Source organism: Lentinula edodes (assembly GCF_021015755.1).
Source record: "Lentinula edodes strain Le(Bin) 0899 ss11 chromosome Unknown C8R40scaffold_37, whole genome shotgun sequence".
Classification (NCBI taxonomy): domain Eukaryota; kingdom Fungi; phylum Basidiomycota; class Agaricomycetes; order Agaricales; family Omphalotaceae; genus Lentinula; species Lentinula edodes.
This window is the reverse complement of record NW_025764343.1, coordinates 170,760-187,207: the sequence shown is the minus strand read 5'-3', so window position 1 is coordinate 187,207 and position 16,448 is coordinate 170,760. Positions and strand designations below refer to the sequence as shown.

The following is a 16,448-nucleotide window of genomic DNA, read 5'->3' as shown; positions in this document are numbered from 1 at the left end:
TGCACCAAACTCATTCATTGTATGGAATATATTGAGTCACATACTATGATTACATTTTGTTGTGCAGCAATTTCATTATTTATTGATGTCTAACTGTAGCAGCCTTAGTAAGTTAAGTAAATTAATGGTGTTTTTAGCTTCAAACAAAACTAAAAAAAGGAGATGCAGAAAAAAAAGAAATGTTTTGCAAATAATTAGAAATTTTGCCAATCCAGGACTCTATAATAACTTTAGAGTCAATGATAGTGCTGTCCAGCTGAGCAAGTATTCAAATAGTCCATCAAGAAGTGCATTTATTGCATGAGATTGTTGCTTACCAGCCTCTACTTACAGATAATGTACATTTTGCCATTGCTTTGAGACCTTTCAAAATATTGCAGAAATAGTTGATAAGTGTAAAACTGTTTATACAGTTGCTCAGCTTATGTAACATTTGCACATTGTCAGCAAACCACCTCTGAGTAACAGAAAAATATGCATACCTGAACAGATAAATTATGCCTTACAAACAACTTCTACAAATATTTCAGCTAACAGAAAAAATCATGAATTAAATTTGATAGGTTCATCTTACAATCAACTCTATTATTTGAAGCATGTAGTGTGAGATAATGTTCATGTATGTGGGATATGTCTACCAGCCTGTATAAACTGGTTTTGTGGCTTAGTTGTAAAACAATTCTAACCTCAACCTTATGATGGTCTTCTTATACTGCATACATAAAGAGGATTGTTGGAGTAAACAAATGACTTGCAGTGGGTGTGGGCAATCCCCTACCAAGTTTTCCGTTCTCACGTTAAACCTGCTTTGACACAGCACAGCCACCTCTTCGCCAAAGGTAGCATTCCTTTTCTCCATGACTGACCACTTGGTCAGACAGTGTACTTTAGCGATAGGGAATGTGTAAAATTCTAATTCAACTCATTCTGTCGAAAAAAAACACAATACTTATCATTCATTGAAGTGTCATGAAAGCTTTTATGCTCTTAGAAGCTGATAGAAGAGATAGTAACCATACAAGTGCAAAAAAACAATTGACCATCTGAGTTGTTTTGCTAGAAAAAGGTATTTCCAGCCATTTTCGGAGCTCAGCTGTGACAGAATCTAGGTTTATTCGATTAAGGCCGCGGATTTCAAAAATGAATATAAAAGTAACTAAGCGCCCATTAAGCACAGACTTGACGCGTTGTAGTCGCGTCGTTGACCTCACCACACTCTTCGAAGATGTACTTTTCACTTGCGTATTGATGCAGAAGCTAGAGCGCGAGTTAGACCAGGCTTCTGAGCTAGGCTCAGCGCGTAAACGAAAGGTTTCGAAGGCGGATCGAAGGGCTCGAGTAGCTGCTGCCAATGCTGCTCGACGAAAATCCACCGGGAACCCTCCTCCTTCCACCATAGCCGATAATGACAAAGAAGATGACAACAAGGAGAATGATGTTGAGGTCCTAAAAGCTGAAAAGGCTGAGGTAGAGAGAAATGCAGAAAATCTTCGAAAAAAGGCTGGGTACTGGAAAAGGAAAGCAACAGTATTGAGGGAGGAGAGAAATAGCATGAAGGAGGAGGAGAAGGAGAAGGAGAGAGAGGTTGAGAGGAATAAAAAGGCAGAGAAGAAGAGAAATGAGGAGAAAGACAAGGAAACAGAGAAAGAAGTGGATACGTTGAAGAATGACTTGGAAAGGGAGAAGAAGCGACGCAAACTTGAGGCAGAGGCACACAATGTGATACAGGCCACACTAATGGACAAACTATGCGAGCACCAGAAGAAAATACATGCACTAAAAGCAAAAATTGGCCGCATACCACACCGCCTGGGTACAGCAATAAATCGTGTTGCGCAAACATATAATGTGAATGCGGACAAGAAACGAAAATACTTCATGAAGCAGGACGGTATTGTCACCGATGAGACTCGTGATATCTCCCTCGACCTTGTAGCCATTGAGGAAGTCCCAGCAAACAAAGTGACGCGAGTTTTCAAACGGATCGCTGCTGTGTTCGGAATTGATATTGAAGGGGAGGTTTCGAGGCGAACAGTGAGTCGGATTACGAAGGAGGGAGGTGTTGCCTCAAAATTGCAGATTGGACAAGCAGTACTTGACTCGAGTAGCAAAGGTATATATATTCATATGTGTTATATACGTCTATAGACACTAAACTGCATTCAAAAGGGGTCACTATATCCAGCGATGGGACCACTCACAAGAATGAAACCTACGAAACCAAACACGCAACAGTTATCCAAGCTGACCAGAAGCTCCAATTCTTCCTTGGGCTGAAGATGGCCATAAACCACACTAGCGAAACCCAGTTAGGATGTTGGATCGAGACTTTCGAAGATATATTCCACTTACTCTTTGAGAGTGGAATGTGTTCGGAGGACGATGCCCGTATCTTCTGGAACCTTGTCACTGGCTTCCACTCTGACCATGCTGCAGACCAGAGGAAACTTTTCGAGCTGCTCAGGAGGTGGAAAGAAAAATGTGACCGTGAAGTACGTGGAGAACGAGCAATGAAACGGCTCACTGACCTGGAATATGCATGCCTAATTTTCCAAGGCTCGCAAACACTTGTACAACAGGTTGGCGGACCAGCTACCTGGGAAGCACTCACTACTACAGAATGTTCGCGTTGTCTTGAAGCTATGCGGAACCAGATTATACATGACATGGGAGAAGCCGAATATGCAAAACTTTCGGAAGCAGAGAAGGCTGAGGTTGACTTCTTTCTATGGGCTGGGTGCTGCATGCACAAGGAAATGAATGCCTTCAAGGGTGGGTGCATTGGTTTAGACGAGTTTTGGAAGCAGCATCCAGAGCTCGATCCACCAAAGCTCCTACCAAATCGTGATAATGCTGCCGCTATCAGTAAAGCTACAGGAACCGAGGCGGCTGATCGAGCCCTTGAACGTTCGGAACGAGGAGCTATCAAAGTAGCCAGTCTGGCGGGGGCGATTTTTCGACACAAGGATGGAAAACGGGGACAACAGGACATGTTGCGATTCTTCTTTGACCATAAGCTCGGTTTCAATATATCCTTCCCAGACACATCGAACACGCGTTTCCAGTCCCACGCAGAAGCTTGTGCTGTAATCATTACTTACTTGGACCTATTCATTGAGTTCCTCACATACGTGAAGCAGAACAAGGGATCTGGAAAGCTAAACCACATGGAACAGAATGTATTCGATGGTCTCCAAGATATCCCGACGCGTCATGAATTCATTGCCATCACTCTCTACTGGCTTGCCATCAGTGTCCCCTACATGCGCGAGATAAGAGGTCCATATGCTACCGAAGATAATGTACTCAAGCTCGGGCCTCTCCATCAACGCGTAATTGACCACATCGACACGTTGATAAAACATCCGGAATATCTGATTGGACCAAACGCGTCAGCTGAGATGGGTTCCCTTGATGGACGCGCTTGGGAACGACCTGAAGCGTTTTACGCATCTCAAAAATATGCACCCAATCTTCCTCATTCGAAGGATGTTCTTATACACTTCCTTAAGAGTGCCCGAATACTTTGGGTTCGTTTCAGTGCTGAACTTCTTCCCGGTGGTGCTCTTGCCAATGCTACACCTGAGCAGATAGAGAGTGCTTGGATGGAGAAGACTAATGATCTGAATGAAGCTGATTTTGGGATGTATCGACAGGCTGCGCGTGCTACACCAACCATTTCTCTTGCTCAGTACAACGCACGAAAGATGTTCAAACTCAATCAGACTGCTGAATTCCTTCACAGTCTTAGTCCCGAAATGCGGCAATGGCTTCGAAAAATCACACGCACTCAGGATGCTTCAGGGTCTAGCCGCCAGCAGCGAATTCAGCTCGCGGAATATCGCCAGCAGGTTGCGGAGGACAAGACACAAAAGCAGCAGGAACGGATGGAGAGACACAGGAAAGCTGCACGCGAAATCGACGCGATTTCACCAATCCAGACGGTAACCGAGCTTGATTTTCGCACTTCATTGGCAGTTGGATCGAGTGGATATCTCACTGTACCGGAAATCACGAAGCAACTGAAATGGCATAAGATTCATGGTGTCAAAGAAGCTATTACTACGGTTGAGAGTAAGTGGGGCAATCGGACTGAGAAACTGAAACTTCTTCACTCTTGCATAGAGAAATTTGTGGATGCTCGAGCCTCTATTGTGCTTTCCGAAGGACCAAGGGAAGAGGAGGAAGATCCCGAGGTCACTGTGCAGGATTTGAATGACTTTGACTCAGATGGATATGATTCAGAGGAAGATTATTATAAGTAGCAGTATTATAGATTAGGACACCCCTTAAGAATAATGTTTGGTGCTTTAAAGTAGTCATTTAGGTCAATTATCACTACCAAACGAATTCAAAAAGTTTCGGAGACGATTTAGGACGCGATTGGAGTAGACGCCCGCTGAGTCAGCGCACGAAAACTTTAGTGAGAGTGCCCATACCCACTTGCAGAATTTTGGGACATAGCTTATATATTCAGCTTGGAATTTACATTGTTGTTTTCTGTTATTTATCAAGGTTCATGATCGAACGGACCGCTGCGCTTGCAACATAACCGGTCACGACCGGATGCCAACTGTGATGCCTTAATGGCAGTTCATTTGAACTGCCATGGCTTTTGCGTCCCGTGTCATTTGCTCAACTGTTCTCATTGTCAATGTTTGGACCGTGGGTACCTTGAGTCGTGACGATATTTCTGTCCAACAATAAGCGCCCTAAACATCCCACGCCCCTCGTTCCGAAATTCACCGCTTCTCTGAATCTCTCATTTCATTTCAACCACTTTAGCCCCGACTTTAGCATTAATCCATTTCCGTCAAAAAGCACAAAAAGCATTACATTGCATCACCCTGTGGCAAACGATGAGCTCAATAACATCCTTCTTCTCCTCGTTCCTTCCGACTATCCAAGCTGAGGCTCCAGCCGTGGAAAAGCCTGTAGACGAGGTGAAAGAGTCTGAGGAGGAGGGGAAGGAGGAGGAGAAAGAGGAGGAGAAAGAGGAGGAAGAAGAAGAAGAAGAACCTGAAGATGTATGTATTGTGTGTTCTTAACATTTAACACCACCACCCCCATCCCACGCCTTTTTCTCCAACAACCCTCACTCATCATTTCACCCCCCATTCTTATCTTTCTTCTTCCAACTAACACTAACCTTTCACTTTCCAACTTTCCTTCTTTTCACCTTTCCAACTTTCCTTCTTTTCACCTTTCCACCTTTCCACCTTTTTCACTGTTTCACTTTTCCTTACCAGACCCACCCCGCTATCCGAGACGAATGCCAAAATTCCGCTAAATGCGCACCGTTGTTAAAGCACTTCGAGCATTGTCAAGAAAAAGTCCAAGCTGGTGAGGGGTTCAAAGGAGAGGATTGTGTAGAAGAAATGTACGTGTGTGTTTGTTGTGTTTGTTGTGTTTGTGTTGTGTTGGTTGATGAGGATGAACCATAACCTCGCTCGTGAACGTGTTTGAATCAATCGCAAACCTCGCGTCGCGTGTCCCCCGTTCGCGAGTTGTTTCGAGAGTTTCTCTTACTTTCTACTTTTTCGTACTTGCGTAATAACATGGTCTGATTATGTTGCATTTCACAGGTGTACGTGCCCGGTGTTGTTGTTCTTTTATTTCTCGTTTAGCTGTTCTGACCCTCTCTGGATGACCCCTCTTCTTCCTCCTCCCTTATGCTGCTTATGTCGCGTCTCGGTTTTTTTTGTTCATGCACTCGCCACCATCCTACGCAACTCGTTTCGCCCCCCCTCGTTTCGCTCGCCATCCATCAGTCCAGTACGTCACGCTCCTGCGTAATATCTTATATTCCCCGCGGTACTCATCTCAGCCCTCCTTCCTACTACCTTTCCCTCCTCCTCTTCCTTCCTCCCTCCTTCCTTCCTTCCTCCCTTCCCTCCCTCCTTCCTTCCCTCCCTCCTTCCTTCCTTCCCTCCTTCTTCCACTCAGCATGATGCACTGCGCCGAAGAATGCGCCGCACCCAAACTCTTCGCTCAACTCAAATAATCAATCACTTTCCCATTGAACGGAATCCTTGTCGTCCCATAGATGAAGATGAAGATGAAGATGTGGATGTAGGAGCGGTAGAAAAATTCCCAGACCCCCCTCCCTACCCCTAGCCTACCCCTACCCCTAGTATATGTATATGTACATGGTACACAAGAAGTCGTCCGTCCGTCGTCCCGTCCCGTCCCGTATCGCAGGAAAAAAATGAATTTTATCATGTTATGTTATGTTATGTAGAAGAAGAAGGAAGAAGAAGAAGATTCTTCATGTTTCTGGGTACTTACTTATCGTAATTCACACATGGTTACATGGTTACATTGTTGGGGGCTCCATGATCCCGACAATTGCAAGTTTCCGACAATTGCAAGTTTTCTTCGATCTGATGATCCCTCGGAAGTTGGAAGCTGGGAGTCCATAAGCCCATAAGTCCAAGCAAGAAATGCGTGACAGCCTGAGGAAGGTGTATGTATTTTTGAATTCAGTCTGTACAGGTTACCTACACAGGAAGGACGAAAAAACGAAAAAAAACAAAAAAAAAAACAAAAGAAAAAAACAAAAAAAACATATATTGTATCATACAAATTCCAATGCGGGGAATCGAACCCCGGGCTGCTGTGCAGAGCAAATTCATTTTGGCGGCTGCTCTATGAAAGACAGCAATGTTGGCCACTACACCACATTGGAGTTGTTTATTTAGAGTGGTGGTAGATGTGTGTAGATGTGTGTATGAGAGGTGACGGTGATAGATAACAGCTTATCAGGATGCATTGCCTCCTAACTAGATCCGAGTTGTACAGTATATAAGGTTCAAGCGACTTTGATTACGATTAACCATGGCTCCCAGTGAATACTCTCTTCGATTGCAGAAAGGTATGTATTGAGAACGATCTACCTATAACTATAGTGCTCACTGATATTTCACAGGCATAACCGGCGGCTTCGCTCCCCCCACCCCCTCCTTCATCGCAACCATCACCCGCCCCGTCGATTCGGACACGCTCAACATCACCTCAGCCTCGCGTCCCTCCGGAACGCCCGATCTCCAAAGTTTCGCTCCCAAGACACTGGCGTTGGGTACAGTTGAGGTGACTGCGTTGGGCTCTGTGTCGGTGGAAGGGCTCATCGACGAGCTTCACGGGATATTGAAAGAGCTGCCGACGGAGGAACCGCGTGGGTCGGAGGATATCTATGGATTGGACACTAGTATTTTTTGGGGGAGTGAGGATTTGCAGTGGATGAATGGGGGGATGGGGGGTGTTACTGGGCAGCCGGGGTGGGTATTTGATGCATGTATATCTAAATATCTATATCTAATCTAATCTGTATGCATAGCTCAAGCACCGTCCAACCCACACCCGAGCAGAAAGCGCAGTTCAAGCGGGCGGTGGAGATCGTAGAAGCTCTCGTTGGAGAAGCCAAGTGATGCTTAGTAGTAGTAGTACACAGTAGTCTGTGACGCTTCTACGCCACTCTTGACGTCACCACTCCAACAAATCCACTTATAAATCTAAACCGTGTTTTACCCATTCTCTCAGCTACCATTAAATCTAAACCATGTCTTCAACCACCCCAGCTTACCCGCCCTCTGCGCATTTATCGAGAAAAGCTTCTTCCCCGATTTCACCTGCTGCGCCTATTGTGACACAGCCCGCAGTGACTCAGTCCATGTCGGTGGAGCAACGAGGACTGGTTGAGAGAAATGAAAAAGTGCAGAGATTGAGAGGTGGGTGTATACCTTGTCCGGTGAGCAGCTACTTTTGTTGGTTGGTTTGTTGGTGTGCTCACATGCTTGTAGGACGGCGGATGTTGTTTTATTATTCCGTGTTGTATATGAGAGGACGACGTTTCTACGGTTTCCTTTCTTATGTTGCGGACTATGGACTAGTTGTATCCTTAATAACCCTTCCTGTAATCAAGTTTGTTTGACCGCCCGCTATTGTAAACGCATGTTTTGGCTTGTTTGATTTGTATTCCTTGCCCCCCGACTATCCCATCTACCTTAAGTCAACATTCGTCATTTCTTGTCATCGAACCGCTTCTAAAGGCGCTCGCATACAACACGATATCAACAACCCTGAATGAAATGTGAACCAAATTACAGTACAGCAGTCCCCGGTCGGACTATCGACTCTCCAGTCGTCCTGGAGAGAGAGGTGTTCTGTAAGACGGATATGTACTGCTGATCTCAGCGTCCCGGCATTACAGGCAGTGCCAGAACATCGGCACAATCTCTGATCGGATGGTTATCAGTAGAGACGAAAAACTCGTGCAAGCAAGGAAACACTTTGATTCTGAGCAAAAACGTTCTACTTCATCTCACTCACCATCCTTCCCTCTATCCATCCATCCATCCATCCCTCTATCCATATGTATGTTCTCAATCCGTCTTTCTGTGTGGGATATCGGATGTTGAGATGCACAGTAAATGAACAAATCGCACAGTGCACTGCATCACCGCAAATCATCGCTCGAGCACACGCGTTGTTTAGAGCGCTGTTCCAGGCGCTGTGTTTCGCCTCGGGGGTGACTTGCGGTGACGGCAGATAATTCATTTTTTTTGGTTACAACTTAGGGGTGCAGAGATGGTGCAGGGCAGGAGGGTGTTGGTATATAAGGTGATTAGTGGGTCCCTTTGTCTTTCCCTTACCCTCGAGTCCATTCTTTGTACCCTCTCCCCCCCGTGAAGACCACCCCATATCACTATGGTCTCTTCTTCACGCACAACGTGGAGTTATACACTGCAACTGGTACTCTCACTCCTCTCTATCGCACTCACCCACGGTGCCCCCAACCCGAACCCCAACCCCCGTGCAAATGCCATGTCCATCCACGACCGACGCACCGCCGTGCCCAAAGGCTACACCCCCGTCTCCATCGCGGATTTCAACTCGATGATCCAAATGCGCATCAGTCTCACTATGGGGAACCGCACGGGCCTAGAGGACGCGTTGAACAAGGCTAGTGATCCGGAAGGTGAGGGGTATGGGAGGTGGTTGAGTAGGGAAGATGTGAGTACTACGTGTCGTTATTTATTTCTGTGGTGATTATTATTATTACTATTTACTCACTTACTCACTTACAGGTCCAATACTACGCCGCCCCCTCCCGTGACGCCCTCTACTCCGTCCGCACATGGCTCGCATCAAACAACATCACCCCAGAATCCACCACCGTCTCCGGGGACTGGATCACATTCAACGTGTCAGTCGGCACCGCGGGTTCCATGCTCAACGCGACGTATAACGTGTACGAACACACGGCGAGCGGGAAACAGTCGGTGAGGACGTTGGAGTATAGTGTTCCGGAGGAGGTAAGGGAGCATATTAGGGCGATACATCCGACGACGTCGTAAGTGGGGGTTTGTGGATATCGATATGTTTGACGAGGAGCGCTGATGATGAACCCTTTGTGGCAGATTTTATCATTCGGCTGGGGCTAGGATCATTTCCCTTAGTGGACATCACAAGTCTAGTACACCTCAAGCAGCTGTCAACAACAAAGCATCGTCAGCCTCAACCTCTTCCTCAACCTCTTCCTCTTCCTCTTCTTCGAGTGCCGCCCTCCCCACCTCCACAGCAAGTTTCTCGAAATGCAACGACACGGTGACACCAGCGTGTTTGCAGACGTTGTATGGTCTCCCGACGGGGGTTATTAAGACGAGTAATAGTACTATAGGAGGTGAGTACATACTGCTACTTATGTATTATTGGAATACAGGTTTCTTGGGCTGCTGTGATTGACGAATACTAATATTACTACTATGTATTGCAGTGTCGGCTTTTGCGGGACAGGATGCTAATAAGGTGAGTGTTTTCTGGTCTGGTGTACTTTGGTTGAGGGCTGTTGAGGGAGGGCTTATGGATGTGTTTTGTGTATATGTATATGTATAGGCCGACTTAGCGAGTTTCCTGAAACTCTTCAGACCAGATCTATCTTCCGACACATTCGCGACGCAGCTCCTGGACAACGCCACGAATAGCCAGACGCTTTCGGATTCTGGTATCGAAGCAGTGAGTGTTCCTCTTTCATTCCCTCATTCCCCTCTTTCATTCATTCATTCATTCATTTCCCGGTCTTTCCCCCGTCATCCGTGCTTACACATATGTAACTATGTATGTAACTCACGTACCATACAGGACTTGGACATCCAATACACAGTCGGTCTCGCGAATGGTATCCCAACGACTTTCGTCGACGTGGGTGACGACACACACGATGGGGACGACGGGGGGTTCCTTGATATCGTGAATGATTTGTTGGCGGAAACGAACCCGCCGTTGGTGTTGACGACGAGTTATGGAGTCGCGGGGGATGAGAGTGGGTTGTCGCGGGAGTTGACTTTGTATGTTCAACAGTGTTTTCTTTTTTCTTTTTTTTGTTTCTTTCTTTGTTGTGTTTTCTTTCTTTGTTGTGTTTTCCTTTGTTCCCGGGCCGGTGTTCAAGGGATTCTAATTTGTGTTTTGGATTTGCCTTTGGATTGATAGTGCGATGTGCGACGCGTTCATGAAACTCACCGCACGTGGGGTGACGATTTTGTATGCTACCGGAGACGGTGGGGTCGCCTCGTCGCCCGGGGAAGATTGTGACGATGAACCGTTCTTGGCCGCCTGGCCGACTTGTCCATAGTAAGCTCTCCCCCTCCTCTTAAAACACATACATATCCCTAACCACCATACCATACCATCTTCAACAACAGCGCAACCCTAGTAGGCGCCACCACCAACATCCCCGAAAAAGGCGCCGACCTCTCCGCCGGGGGTTTCTCCAACTACTTCACCCCCCCGTCCTGGCAACAGCCCGCCGTAGCATCCTACCTCGCCGCCATCGGGGACGACTTGTACCAAGGCAGATTCAACCGCTCCGGACGCGGGTTCCCCGACGTCTCCGCGCAGGGGGATAAGATCCAGATCGTGCAGGGCGGTGCGGTGACACCGGTGGCAGGGACGTCGGCGTCGTCTCCGATTTTCGCGGCGGTCGTGGCGTTGTTGAATGATGAGTTGTTGGGGAAGGGGAAGCCGCCGATGGGGTTTATGAATCCGTGGATTTATGCGCATATGGAGGCGTTTAATGATATTACGGATGGTGCGTGGTTTGATTCGATGAGTGTGCTGGGGAGCTTTGATTACTCCGAGGTTCATCGTATATGCTCATTTGTGATCACTCAACAGGAAGCAATCCCGGATGTGGTACAACTGGTTTCCCAGCTCTTGAAGGTACGGTGGTTTATCCCCTCCCTATCTACAATGTCGATATTCTTTTCTCACGTGTATCGTATCCTCCAGGTTGGGATCCAGTCACCGGAGTCGGATCACCTAACTATCAAGCGATGAGGAAAGCTTTGGGATTGTCGTGATCCACGATTCGTACGCTGATGTACATAGGCTGAGGTGGTAGGTGGTAGATCTAAAGAGATCTAAAGTCTAAAGTGCTTGCTTGATTTTACATACGGACATTTAATATTCAATTAAATATATGAAGGACTTTGTTAGCCTTTAGGGATAGATGATTGTGCGATTCCCGTAACCCGACAACGACAGTGCCCCCCTCATGCCCCTTGAGTACCACCTATGTACACGATGCATCTGCAAAACCTGTATACTCGCCATAGCAAGGATACTGGCTGGAGAGCGCTCTCCAGCGACGAAAGCACCCAAAGCAAAAAATCAAAGCCTGCTCTGGGTGCTTTTGCTGCTGGGAAGTGCTCTGAGCTGCTTTCGGCTATTTAGCCGAACATACAGGTTTTGCAGATGTGCGCAGGACCCCTGACAACCCACTAAGAGGCCTTAAGAGGCCTGTACAAAGTGCGGGTAAGAATAGGAGAAAATTTTTAGAATCCATGAGCCAAAAGAGGGTAAAAATCACAATTTTTCATGCTGAGCCCTAGGGCTAAAATTGGGTAAAAAGGCTCCTTTCAAAAAGGCCTCATCTACAGTTGGGTAAAATGGCCCCTACAAGACTCGAACATAGTGCTCACTGAGCACAGATCAATTGACTCGGCACCACTACACGATATTGACAACATTCCCGCTACCTCTTTAGAGGTTGAAGGGTTTAGTAGACCCTAATTTTTCCAAATTATCCATCCTAGTCATCATTTTTTAGTAATATATCCCCTTTTAGCGATCTTTTTACTGTCAGTTGATTAGTCACTTCTTGTGCTCGCTCTCGACAACCATCATCTTCTGGTGACAAAAACTGGGTGTTTCTCTCTTGACAACCTTCGTCTTACAGTAAAAACTATCACTTCCAGTGAATAATTCCCACTACCTCTGTAGAGGTTGAAGGGTTTAGTAGACCCAGTTTTTTTTGGTCATTCACTTTTCAAGTTGATTACACTACTGCAGTACTACTGCTGGAGACAGCTGGAGACTCTGGGTTGGGCAGATGCATCTACTGTACCTCTATGTACAGTTGCGACGGTCACGGTCACGGAGGCCTCGTCGTGTCGCCTTTTTACCGTGATGTCACGGTAAAAGTTAAGCCTGTCGCCTTCGTTCCGACCGTGACATCAAAAAATTGCTAAAATAATAGATTTGGTTCCTACAAGACTGCTACCTGAAATTTCCTGTCTCTGACCACAGATTCCCCTCATCATCATATGCCCACAGCACTAACCAAGCCTCTCGGAATAATGGACTAAAATATTAACGGTCGCCCATGTCACGGTCGAAATGGGGCTCGTCGCCTTGATGGGGACCGTGACGCACACATGACGGTTGTAACTGTACATAGAGGTACAGTACATGCGGCGCGCCCCATGCGCGCCGCTTTTTCTATCTACAATACAAGTACATTGGCCATCACCAATCAAGGTGTGGTCCCATTGTAGTACAGACCTCTACAAACACTACCTCTCAGATCTCACTACTCATCCTGCATCAGCGTTTAATCCATCTTGTACTTAGTGCTCACACAGACACCCATTGACTGGTAGCGGGCCCTGCCGTTCACCGGCGCTACTTCGTTATATTGTAAGGTATCATAAACATTACTATACAGCTTGTTTATACATGTTTTTGCATGAACATCGTAGTAGTTGAATCTGGAGCTCAAGGGAAACTATATGGATGATGATCCATTAGATGAGTTCATAATTTCAGCATAGATAAAACAAGGGAAAAAGAACCACCTGCAGTAGAAACAAACAAAGAGAAAATACATTTGGCAGCTTTCTGGCAAAAAATAAGCAAAAAAAGATGAAAAATCAAATTTTGGATATACCCTGAGGTCTAAACCGGGTAAGAATGGGGTCTGGAATGAAGCCAGAGGAGAATCCGGGTAAAAATCCACCTTTTGGACCCCCAAAAAATGTGGGTAAAACTTGAGTTTTTGGGATCAGGCCTCTTAGTGGGTTGTCAGGGGTCCTATGTGCGCCCTCGCATCCTGGGCGGTAATAAGCGGTAATATAGGTAATGATTAGCAAATCGCTATTACGAGCGTCAAATCAAATTCGAATTGTAAGTAGCTCGGGCTTATTTTCTGGCCTCATACATATCGCGGTATCGTTTTCCTCCTCCACTCTGTCACATAATACCGGCTACTGGGCTCTCCGCGTCCAACTTCCCCAATGGCGCCGAAAAGCACCTCGCCGTCGTCTGTATTCAAAAAACGAACTTCGCCGTCGCCTCTGACGTCCGCTGCCTCTTATTTCTCTGCGCTTTCTCAAGTAGATGCAAAGACCAGAAACGCGCATAAGAGCTCATCACCAACACCGATGTCGACACCGGCCCTGTCGTTATCCTCCTCGTTCACGAACTCGACGGCAGACACGCTTTTGACACAGGCAGACGTGGAGAACAGCCATGGTCTCGCGTTTCCCGTGGAACCGCCGACTTCGGAGCAGGTCCATACCACGGTTCATACAGAATTTGGGCACTGCTCCAATGAAGCGCATCGGCGCTTTTCTTCCCATATCCCTAATACCCCAGTCCTTCATCCTGAAGACAGAGATCCACCGTACTATGTCCTTCTTTCGACGTATATTAGTTATCTGATATTAATTGTTCTCGGCCACATGAGGGACTTTCTTGGAAAACGTTTTCGCGCCAAGTCGTACAAGCATCTCATGCCCTCCAATGTACGTCTTTGGTTATCTTCAACTCGTACTTACTGATGAAGTAACACCACAGGGATACGCTCCTCTTAATTCAGATTTCGACTCATTCTACACTCGTCGTCTCAAGAAACGCATGGAAGAATGTTTCTCTCAGCCCGTCACTGGCGTAGCTGGTCGCACCATTCAGATTTTGGACCGTTACTCGAAAGACTTCAATCACACGCAGACTTCATTAAACACAGTAACCCGCGCACTCAATATTTCCTCTTACAACTATCTTGGTTTCGCGCAGGCGCGTGGTGGATGTGCTAATGCCGTCGAGGAAGGTATGAAAATTTATGGTGTCAGTACCTGTGGCTCGAGGCTCGAGGGTGGGTCATCTGATCTGCATACTATGACCGAGTCACTGGTAGCCAAATTCGTTGGAACGGAAGATGCTTTGGTTAGCTCCATGGGATTCGCAACTAATTCGACCTACATCCCAGCTTTAGTCTCTAAAGGGTGTCTTGTCATCTCCGACGAATTTAACCATGCCTCAATTCGGTTCGGTGTGCGGAGTAGTGGCGCACAAGTTCGTATGTTCAAACACAACGACACGAATGCTCTCGAGGCTCTGTTGAGAGAGGCTATCAGTCAGGGACAGCCTAAAACCCATCGCCCCTGGAAAAAAATCTTGGTTATTGTGGAAGGAATTTTCAGTATGGAGGGCACGATGATTGATTTACCTACTATCCTCGCCCTGAAAGACAAATACAAGGTTTGTTGTCTTTCATCGCACATCTACTCATTATGCTCATACAATGTTCTAGTTCTACCTTTTTGTTGATGAGGCGCATTCCATTGGCGGTATCGGTCTACACGGGCGGGGAATCGCGGACTATTATGCCGTTGATCCACGGAAGATCGACGTTCTGATGGGCACATTCACGAAATCTTTTGGTGCAGCTGGAGGATATATCGCTGGGAGTAAAGCTCTCATTGACCGTCTACGAATTCGTAGTTACACTGGTCCTTATGCGGAGGCAATGGCTCCGCCAGTGCTTACTCAGATTGTCGCTAGTATGGCCAGCATCATGGGCGTTGATAACCCCGCAGGTACATCCATGGGATCTCTTGCACCTTCTTCTTCGTCTAGCTCCACACTTCAGCTTGCATCACCAGAGACACAGTACCACCACCCCGGTCCTGTCCCTCAAGGCTTCCTCCCCGCATGGATTACACTTCCTTACGCGCTTTCTTCTGGATTTGAAGGCCGTGAACGCCTCCGTCGTCTCTCTTTCAATTCCTATTACCTCCACCGCGGCCTTGATAAACTCGGGTTTATCACGTATGGGCATCCATGTTCGCCCATCGTTCCACTTCTCATCTTCAATCCTGGAAAAATGATGATGTTCCATCGAATGATGAAGGATCGCCAAACACCAATCATCACGGTCGTCGTGGCCTATCCAGCTACGCCGCTGATCACTTCACGAGTGAGGTTTTGTGTCAGTGCGAGTCATACAAAGGACGATATAGATTGCATTTTGAAGGCTTGTGATGAGATTGGGGATGTTTTGGATCTAAAGCATGGGATCAGTAGGAAGGATAGATGGTCTCTGGATGAAATATGTCGGAGAGCGGTGGAGTTGGTTAATCTTCCAGACCATGAAAATTGATGGCTCGATATCATACGTCCAGATTGGAGCAGGGAAGAATCACGATAGATTAGCGTATACATATACCCAGACTTACAGATTTGAATACTAGTTTTTCACTAGTTGCCCCCGTCGGGGACACAAACCTTGCTTGAGGTGTTCTGGTATCAGGTGCAAATCGCACCTTTCCGCATTTAAGTAAGTAAGATACAGTTACATATATTATCGAAGCTGTTCTAAAACAACACAGCCTGACTACAACGAGTTGAACCGAAACGTGGAAGGGAGGACTTCACGGCGCGAGGAACCAATGACAACTTTGCGGACATAAGCAGCAGGATGTTGTCCACATACATAGCCGGGACACAAACGGTCTGAGGCTGGAAAGTGTTGCGAGGGCTGAGACATTGACTGAGCAGTATAGTACAGGCATACATGTAGCTGCCAAAGTTTTAGAGACAGCACATAATGAGGCGATGTTCAATAGACCGAGGTAGGTGGTTAGATCCAACCAGAGATCGTCATTGAGGTCTGTCAATGTGATGTCATACAGAACTGGAGGTAAAGGAGATAGCGGGGGGGTCGACGACAAATGAGCATACATACATTATTGGTGGGGATAAATGTGGAACAGGTTCAACGTTAAGTATCTGAAAGCCAGTGAAACAGAATAAAGGGGAGTGATAAAGAACAACACGTCGCAGGTGCGGCACAAAGTAAGGGGTAAAGGTGGATTGGCACACATGAAGTC

The 16,448-nt window shown here is 46.7% G+C and overlaps 5 protein-coding genes and 1 non-coding gene across 6 annotated transcripts; 5 read left to right on the top strand and 1 right to left on the bottom strand.

Annotated features, from left to right (window-relative positions):
- Window positions 1-1,878: 1,878 nt before the first annotated feature.
- C8R40DRAFT_1054680 (uncharacterized protein) lies at window positions 1,879-4,265 on the top strand (the record flags this gene model as incomplete). Its single annotated transcript, XM_046224942.1, has 2 exons — window positions 1,879-2,113; window positions 2,170-4,265. 2 exons carry the CDS (start codon window positions 1,879-1,881, stop codon window positions 4,263-4,265), a joined length of 2,331 nt encoding a protein of 776 aa, XP_046082525.1.
- Window positions 4,266-4,592: 327 nt separating this feature from the next.
- On the top strand, window positions 4,593-6,346 carry C8R40DRAFT_1121826 (ubiquinol-cytochrome C reductase hinge domain-containing protein). The gene is made up of 4 exons (XM_046228830.1): window positions 4,593-5,027; window positions 5,250-5,382; window positions 5,764-5,767; window positions 5,947-6,346. The coding sequence occupies exons 1-4, from the start codon at window positions 4,860-4,862 to the stop codon at window positions 6,002-6,004; spliced, it is 363 nt and encodes a 120-aa protein (XP_046082524.1). The 5' UTR covers window positions 4,593-4,859; the 3' UTR covers window positions 6,005-6,346.
- Window positions 6,347-6,586: 240 nt separating this feature from the next.
- C8R40DRAFT_t202 lies at window positions 6,587-6,688 on the bottom strand. The gene has a single exon. It is a non-coding gene; the product is annotated as a tRNA-Glu (tRNA).
- Window positions 6,689-6,837: 149 nt separating this feature from the next.
- Window positions 6,838-7,427, top strand: C8R40DRAFT_1072486 (uncharacterized protein; the record flags this gene model as incomplete). The annotated part of the gene is made up of 3 exons (XM_046226470.1): window positions 6,838-6,874; window positions 6,929-7,277; window positions 7,337-7,427. The coding sequence occupies 3 exons, from the start codon at window positions 6,838-6,840 to the stop codon at window positions 7,425-7,427; spliced, it is 477 nt and encodes a 158-aa protein (XP_046082523.1).
- Window positions 7,428-8,706: 1,279 nt separating this feature from the next.
- C8R40DRAFT_1174570 (subtilisin-like protein) lies at window positions 8,707-11,357 on the top strand (the record flags this gene model as incomplete). Its single annotated transcript, XM_046232199.1, has 10 exons — window positions 8,707-9,012; window positions 9,087-9,352; window positions 9,420-9,682; window positions 9,776-9,807; window positions 9,895-10,014; window positions 10,141-10,346; window positions 10,489-10,629; window positions 10,701-11,086; window positions 11,173-11,217; window positions 11,287-11,357. 10 exons carry the CDS (start codon window positions 8,707-8,709, stop codon window positions 11,355-11,357), a joined length of 1,836 nt encoding a protein of 611 aa, XP_046082522.1.
- Window positions 11,358-13,386: 2,029 nt separating this feature from the next.
- C8R40DRAFT_1121812 (serine palmitoyltransferase 2) lies at window positions 13,387-15,889 on the top strand. The gene is made up of 3 exons (XM_046228829.1): window positions 13,387-14,081; window positions 14,134-14,817; window positions 14,870-15,889. The coding sequence occupies exons 1-3, from the start codon at window positions 13,572-13,574 to the stop codon at window positions 15,716-15,718; spliced, it is 2,043 nt and encodes a 680-aa protein (XP_046082521.1). The 5' UTR covers window positions 13,387-13,571; the 3' UTR covers window positions 15,719-15,889.
- Window positions 15,890-16,448: the final 559 nt, after the last annotated feature.

Bases quoted from the DNA above. Each gene is read 5' to 3' on its own strand.
- C8R40DRAFT_1121826 (XM_046228830.1), top strand. From the start codon at position 4,860: ATGAGCTCAATAACATCCTTCTTCTCCTCGTTCCTTCCGACTATCCAA. The intron at 5,028-5,249 runs GTATGTATTGTG...TTTCCTTACCAG, and splicing joins AAGAAGAAGAACCTGAAGAT to ACCCACCCCGCTATCCGAGA.
- C8R40DRAFT_1121812 (XM_046228829.1), top strand. From the start codon at position 13,572: ATGGCGCCGAAAAGCACCTCGCCGTCGTCTGTATTCAAAAAACGAACT. The intron at 14,082-14,133 runs GTACGTCTTTGG...GTAACACCACAG, and splicing joins AGCATCTCATGCCCTCCAAT to GGATACGCTCCTCTTAATTC. The intron at 14,818-14,869 runs GTTTGTTGTCTT...ACAATGTTCTAG, and splicing joins CCCTGAAAGACAAATACAAG to TTCTACCTTTTTGTTGATGA.